Raw genomic sequence first — 7,989 nt, 5'->3', positions numbered from 1 at the left:
CACACACACACACACACACACACACACACACACACACACACACACACACCGGCTGCTGTGTTAGCTTCCTCCTAGCAGTTTCCTCTCTCGTCTTGGCAGTAAAAGGGGGATAATCAGGGGTAGACATAAGGAAATTTTTTTCAGGGTGTCCAGCGGACAACCTGTTGATAAAACATGGTTGTCCGCAAAACATTTTGGTTGTCCAAAAGAATGTCAAGAAAAATGTAATTTAACAAGTTTGTTCTGTAGACAAAGTTTATTATATATAACTGTTCTCAGTCAGCCAGGTTGACAGGATCTACGTGAATAAAACTTCCTCATTCTCTTCTTTGAAATAAAGTATTTAAGGCTCAGGGAGTAAAGCAAAAATGTTGCTAATAAACTCTAGAGTTTACCCAACATTCATAAACTTCTTTCTGCTCATAGGTCAAACGTTTTTACTTAAATAGGAGTATCCTGTGTACATGACCTTATTAAAAGTTACAGTTTTGTGTTCTGTTCGGCTTTATCAAGTTTTTTTCTCACTTTCTTTTTTACAAATGATGGACACCCGCGACAGAGAACTTTTATCAAGGTCTTTTTTTCTTGTTTGTCCACCAGACAACCAGGAGACAGGATCTGGTTGTCTGAAATGAAAATAGGTTGTCTCGGACAACATAAACAATGGTGATGTCTACCCCTGCTTCTTTCTGACTATGAGGGATGATTGAAACTTTTGCACTTTTAGAAAACTTGAGCTGCAAGAATCAAGTCACATTAAATCACGGGGTGGGGGTTAAAATATGCAGCACGATGGTGCAGTGGTTAACCCTAATGCCTCACAGCAACAAGGTTCTAGCACCGGCTTGGACCTGGGGTCTTTCTGTGTGGAGTTTGCATGTTCTCCTTCAGGCCGACCTTGAAAAAGAGATGTTTTCTCTGTGGGATTCTCCTGATTGAAATATATATATATATATATATGAGACATTTCTGATTTTGTCAGAAGAAAAATCACATTTTTTCATCAGGTTTTACCCACTTAATGTTTCTTTTGTTCCGTTCTGTCTAAAGATAAAAGCTGATTTGTTTGGTTTTAATGCTGGGGTGACTCTCAGTTCTGTTGCTGACATGTGGAGGTTTTATTTCCAACGAAATGATCGAAGCGATGTTTTATTGATTGGTCTTTTCAGAGCTTCATCTGAGATCTGATCTCTGCTGATCAGGCAGTCTTCCTCGTCTTCCTCCTCTGGTGTGTCAGCAACATCTTCCTCGCTTTCTTAAAACTCTGTCTCCCAGCTTCTCCACACAGTGTCCCCCGAGTCCTTTCACAAAAACAAACTGGTCTGTTTACTGGAACTCATCCAGGTTAAACAGATTAACTATTAACAGTCTTAAATACTCCACAATGATTGTTTCAACTTCCTGTTAACTCTTAAAGTTTAGTTAGTAAAGATCCAATAAGTTAGACAAACATTTTGTGCTGTTACCTGTAAAAAATAATGAATTCAGTGAAATATATTCTTGCTAATATGTCAAACAGTTGTTCATCTTGTTGTTTTTCGTAGTTTGATCAGGATATCTTTGGGCTCCAAAGTGTTTTTGGACCAAATTAAACTAAAATCATGAAAAGATAAAAGCAGTAAAATACATCCATGATAGAAATAATTGCTCAGACTTGTTGAAAAACAGACGTAACATCTAAATTTCCAAAATGCTACATCATTTGTAATAAAACTTTTTTTGTCTCAATTCCTTTTTAAAATTTTAAAGAAACATGCTCTTCTTGTTTTTAATAATTCAATTTTATTTTACTGGCAAGGAATTGCTCTCATGTCAAAAAGGTTCATTATTCATTCATATTTAGTTCTCGTTTACATTTCCAAACATTTGGTTTGAAAACCACTAATTTAAAGGGATCCACGATTAGTTGTAACATTAAACTTMATTTGATAAACATTTATTTTAACTGTAAAATAAAGACTGTAAAAATACTGTAGGCTGTTTAATTTATAATTTTTAAAAATATATTTTTACACAGACGGAGCCATTTTATTTGCACACAAAGCATTCTGGGTAAATCAACTAGGTCATTGGTGCGAAAGTGTGAAAGCTGCGCACTCCTTTATTCATGAAGCCCCAGGTCACAATTTTTTTTTAAATTTATCTAATTCATTTTATTTGCAACAATTACAGTATATACGCAACAAAAAAAGATGCAATCAAAATAAAATGAAAGGCAGCAGAAGAAGAATAAGTCTTATAATATCTGCCCCTTTTTTATACCCAAAAATGTTCAAAATAAAAGTAAATTACAACAAAAATCCAAACAACTGAAAACACACAAAAATCTAAAAACAAAGCTAAATTTAAAACTACAATTAGCATGAATTCACTTATATATAAGCAGTTTATATTTACAGATTCAGTTAGGCCCACAGTTTCATTCCTGACCTGCTGAGAGTTTTTTATTTTTATTTTTTAACTTTCCACGTCTTAAATCCAGTCTTTTTTTATTTTCCTGTGAAATATTGGGATGATTAATGAAGCCTCTGTACTGACCATGTAGTTAAAATAAACAGTTTCTGTCTCAGGAGGTTGAAAGGTTTAAAGCATCACTCAGACAAACTGTCAGCTCTGACGACTTAAAGGGAAGAACAGCTTGAAAACAAAACTGTATTTATGTGTGCTGGAAACATTTCGAAGTCTAGATTAGATATATTTTACGTAGGGATGCAACGATACCAGATTTTTGAAAACCGAGTACAAGTACTTACATTAAAGTACTTGCCGATACCAAGTACCGATACAAGTACTAACAAATATTTTTAAAAATCCTTCTAATTGACTTAAAATGTTTATTTTCATTAGGCACTTCAAACATAAACAAAGTACATTACTATTGGTTTAAAACCATTTTACTGTCATATAACCATACCAAGACAGCATGTACAAAAAAATAAACAAATAAATCTAACCAAATATAGTTTTTTTTACATTTGAACTCTTTCTGAATCTTAAACAACTTTGCCACATCTTTCACCTAAATGTAAATTAAATTAACAGTACAAAATTAAAACAATCACTGAGCAAATGATAGTACATATCTGTAAAGTATGTCCAAACTTGTACAAAAATATACTGTTTATATATTTTACTTTTTAACAAACAGCCTCACCGCATCTTTCACCTAAATGCGAATTAAATTAACTGTACAAAAATAAAATAATGGCTTGGCAAATAATGGTACATATCTGTAAAGTACAGCGGGTAAAATAAGTATTGAACACGTCAACAATTTTCTCAGTAAATATATTACTAGAGGTGCTAATGACATGAAATTTTCACCAGATGTCGGTAACAACCCAAGTGATCCATACATACAAAGAAATCAAACCATAAATGTCCAGAAATGAAGTTATTTGTAATAATGTGGAATGGCACAGGGAAAAAGTATTGAACACATGAAGAAAGGGAGGTGTAAAAAGGCATGGAAAGCCAAGACACCAGCTGAACTCTCTCAGTAATTAGAAAGCAAGCCTGCCCCTTGTCAGTGCAAGTTAATATCAGCTGGTTCAGTCCCAAATGATGGCCAGGTATCACACAAGAACCATCTGATGATGGGTAAAAGTAAAGAGCTCTCTCAAGACCTTCACAACCTTATTGTTGCAAAGCATAATGATGGCATCGGTTACAGAAGAATGTCTAAACTTCTGAAGGTTCCAGTGAGCACTGTTGGGGCCATAATTCAGAAGTGGAAAGAACATTATTTCACCATAAACCGACCACGACCAGGTGCTCCTCACAAGATTTCTGACAGAGGAGTGAAAAGAATTATCAGAAGAGTTGTCCAAGAGCCAAGGACCACTTGTGGAGAGCTTCAGAAAGACCTGGAATTAGCAGGTACGATTGTTTCAAAGAAAACAATAAGTAATGCACTGAACCACCATGGCCTGTATGCACGCTCACCACGCAAGACTCCACTGCTGAAGAAACAGCATGTTGAAGCTCCTTTAAAGTTTGCTGCACAACATTTAAACAAGCCTGTGTAATACTGGGAGAATATAGTCTGGTCAGATGAGACCAACATTGAACTGTTTGGATGCCAGAATACACATCATGTTTGGAGGTCAAATGGCACTGCACATCAGCCCAAAAACACCATACCAACAGTGAAGTTTGGAGGTGGGAACATCATGGTGTGGGGCTGTTTTTCAGCATATGGTACTGGCAAACTTCAAATAATTGAAGGAAGGATGAGTGGAAAAATGTACAGAGACATTCTTGATAAAAATCTGCTTCCATCTACCAGGATGATGAAGATGAAACGTGGCTGGACATTTCAGCAAGACAATGAGCCCAAACACAAAGCCAAGGAAACTCTCAGTTGGTTTCAGAGAAAGAAACTAAAGCTGCTGGAATGGCCCAGCCAATCACCTGACCTGAATCCAACAGAAAATCTATGGAAAGAACTAAAGATCAGAGTTCATAGAAGAGGTCCACGAAACCTTCAAGATTTGAAGACTGTTTGTGTGGAAGAATGGGCCAAAATCACACCTGAGCAATGCATGCCACTAGTTTCTCCATACAGGAGGCGTCTTGAAGCTGTCATTGACAACAAAGGCTTTTGTACAAAGTATTAGATAAATTTCAGTAAGTGTGTTCAATACTTTTTCCCTGTGCCATTCCACATTATTACAAATAACTTCATTTCTGGACATTTATGGTTTGATTTCTTTGTATGTATGGATCACTTGGGTTGTTACCYACATCTGGTGAAAATTTCATGTCATTAGRACCTCTAGTAATATATTTACTGAGAKAAATGGTGACGTGTTCAATACTTATTTCACCCGCTGTATGTCCAAACTTGTCCAAAAAAACTAGTAGTTTACTGGTTTTAGAGCACAAACAGAGTGAAATGAAGCTGGCATCGGGTCCTGTAGTATTGGAGCACTTTTATAAGTACAAGTAAACGCACATTGTATCGGACCGATACCCAATACTGATATTGGTATCGGTGCATCCCTGATTGTATGTATGCAGCTATAAATTAGATTTCACAGTTTTTAAACTAAATGCATGGAAAGAGCATTAACAAGTATTTTTTCCTACTGAGTGTGATGGTTCCATTACTGTCAACATGCTCGAGTCTGAAGACTTTAAGGATGTTAGCAGCGTGTGCTGATTCTGTTTTTCTTTGTTCAGGTGACTTGGCGCTGCAGAAGCTCACTGCTTCTGTTCTCGACTATAACAGCACGAAAAAATGTCCCGGAAGCAGCAACAACATTCAGTCCAGCATCAGCTTCCAGTGTGGGAAGACCATGGTAAGACCCCGCTGAACATGCTCAGACGATGACTCGACCATTTCTGTTCATGGTTAGAAATTAGTGAAACTGCTTTTGTACATAATTTATTCCATTGGTTGCTGCAGCAGCTGCTTATATGCTAACTAGCTATGTGTTAGCATTTTTATAAAATGACCAAATATAAACTTCTACTTTTTAAAAAGCTGCAGACTAATGAACACCCACTGCCTCAGACCTGAGTTTGGTGTGTTTTTGTCAATGATTTCTAAACTGAGGTGGAGTCAGAACAGAGAAAAGTAAGAAAAACCAGAAAACATTCAGTCTGTTCAAACCAACCTTGTTATTGTTATTTATTTACAAGCATTGAATCAAGTAGTCAGGCCTACAAACTTGTATTTGTTTTGCATATCAGACATTCCTTTAAAGTAAACCGGTCTGGTTGGTTTTTCTAAAACTCGCCCTGATCACACGTGTCAGAGGAAGAGGTGAACGTAAACAAACGGGCTCAGACGCAGCAGCAGGAAAACAGAATCTGTCACGGTTTTATAATTATCTGTATTTGTTATATTCACTTGTTACAACTTCACTAAAGTCCTGTAGTGATGATCAACTGGTCCAAAACTTCAGTGGAAGCAGTGCGTGGTGTGAACACAGGCTTTGACTGGACAGTTTTTCCACTCTGACRACAAAATCTATATTTATCTTCCTGTTTTTTACAGATAATTTCCACCAGTATGTATCAGTGCAAAGGGTAGTAAATGTTTGTAAACTTCTTATGAAGTTTGGCAGATTTGAGTACATTTTCAAAGCTTTTATTTTGTTATATTTGGACCTGTTGCACCTCATTGGTGATGCTTTTAAGTGCTGCAAAATTACAAATTAAATCATCTGCTTGATCACAGTGTAGCTGCTAGCTGAACAACTCTGCTTTTTTGTTTCTCAGATTATGTCTGTCAGGTTTAAATCTAGTTTTTTTATTATTATGAGAGTTTCACAGACAATAACCTAAAGGTTGATATGATTCATTTGTTTCTATGAATAGAAATAATGCAGAACTTCCTCCATGAGCTCGTGCGTTTCTGATCACTCCAGGATGAGTGTGTGTTTTTCTGTGGTTTCATGATGAGCCGCCTGTTGGTTTGACATTAACGTGTCATTTCCTGTCGAGTACTGACAAGAAGCTTTTATCAGAAAACAAGAACAAGAAAGTCTGAAGCATGGAAATTGTAAACGATCTGTTACACAGTATCTGAGCTCAGCTGAACTTGTTTCATTTTCAGAGAAAATAAAATCAGTTGCTGATTGTTTTTATTGTTGAAAAGATTAGCAAAAGTAAATAAATACTTTTTTAAAGGGATCCCCGATTAGTTGTAACATTAGACTTTATTTAATAAACATATATTTTAACTATAAAATAAAGACTGTAAAAATACNAAAAAGTGGACAACAACCTGGAAAAAAGCTATTTAAACAAATTTGTTTTAAACTTAAATATAAGCACTATAACACTGAAGAGGTATGAAAAGTTGTTAGAAGAAAAAATCTTTACTTATAACTCAATGACCAATTTGAAAGTATTTTTTGTTTGCTTTCATCCATTAGTTACTTTTCACTTGAATTTCCACAAAACTATTAAAAACACTATTTCTGAACAGCTGTTTAACCCTAAATTGCTTTTTCTCCAAGTAAATAAATTATCTTTTAATAAGGAAAAAAACACTGTTAAAAATTCCTCTAAGTTATGCATAATTTAATAAATCACTGTTTCAACTTTTAACTATACTTGTTTGAACCAACAGGCTGTTATTCGTGCAGCAACACCATTAATGTGCGTTTGTCAACTACTTGTGTTAAAAGTTTTAATCTTTTCTAACATCTTACCTGCCTGGTCCTGCTCTCCGTACCAAGTGTTCCAGGTGCCCACAAGCTCACATGGGTATTCAGGACTGGTGTGAATGGAGGGCAACACACTTTGACTGGAAACACAAACATGTAAACATTAAAAAGACCTGCAGTAAAACTGAACGATCTGATTGATAAATGAATGGGAATTTCTTACCAGAGTTCATTGTAAGCATCGAGGCACTCTGGCTTGACATTGTGAACTGTGGGAAAATAAAATYAAATAAAACTAATAAGACAGCTTTTTAAACATGATAAGATTACTAAAAATATTTTACAGTTTGTCTCAACCACAGCAAGTCACAAACATTACATACACTGTATTTTGTACAGATTGTTGTCCTCTTTCTTGGCGAGCAGATGAGAGTGAGCGTCTTTTCTGGGGTCAACTTTTCTAACAAAAAGAGATTTGAGCCCAGAGAGGCTCCTGTGGAGACATTTTGAAAAAGAAGTTGGATACAACCAGCATTTCACCTGCTACTTTCAATTAAAAATAATAATAATAAAACATAAAAAAATCCCTACAAAGTTTGCCTTAAATGCACAGTGTGTAGGATTTTGTCAATTCTTTTGGCTGAAATTGAGATAATCACTAATGACAATAATAAAAAACATGTCTAATCATTGCAGACATCCCTACAAAGTTTGCCTTAAATGCACAGTGTGTAGGATTTTGTCAATTCTTTTAGCTGAAATTGAGATAATCACTAATAACAATAATAAAAAACATGTCTAATCATTGCAGACAAAGACCTTGTTTTATTATTTTTACCTTATAAAAAGCTGTTCATATCTCCATGGT

At 35.5% G+C, this 7,989-nt stretch overlaps 1 protein-coding gene across 1 annotated transcript in view; it reads right to left on the bottom strand.

Moving 5' to 3' along the window:
- Positions 1–7,166: 7,166 nt before the first annotated feature.
- The window catches only part of LOC106519930 (protein NipSnap homolog 2), a gene marked incomplete at its 3' end in the record, with an annotated part of 2,013 nt that continues 1,190 nt past the window's right edge, over positions 7,167–7,989 (bottom strand). Inside the window, 3 exon segments of the mRNA XM_014011797.1 lie at positions 7,167–7,261; positions 7,345–7,390; positions 7,505–7,614. Coding sequence (XP_013867251.1) covers positions 7,167–7,261; positions 7,345–7,390; positions 7,505–7,614 — 251 coding nt within the window.

The sequence above is a fragment of the Austrofundulus limnaeus genome, unplaced genomic scaffold, assembly GCF_001266775.1.
Source record: "Austrofundulus limnaeus strain Quisiro unplaced genomic scaffold, Austrofundulus_limnaeus-1.0 Scaffold84, whole genome shotgun sequence".
In the NCBI taxonomy this organism is placed as follows: Eukaryota; Metazoa; Chordata; class Actinopteri; order Cyprinodontiformes; family Rivulidae; genus Austrofundulus; species Austrofundulus limnaeus.
The sequence above is the reverse complement of the archived record's forward strand: the minus strand, read 5'-3'. Positions and strand labels throughout refer to the sequence as shown.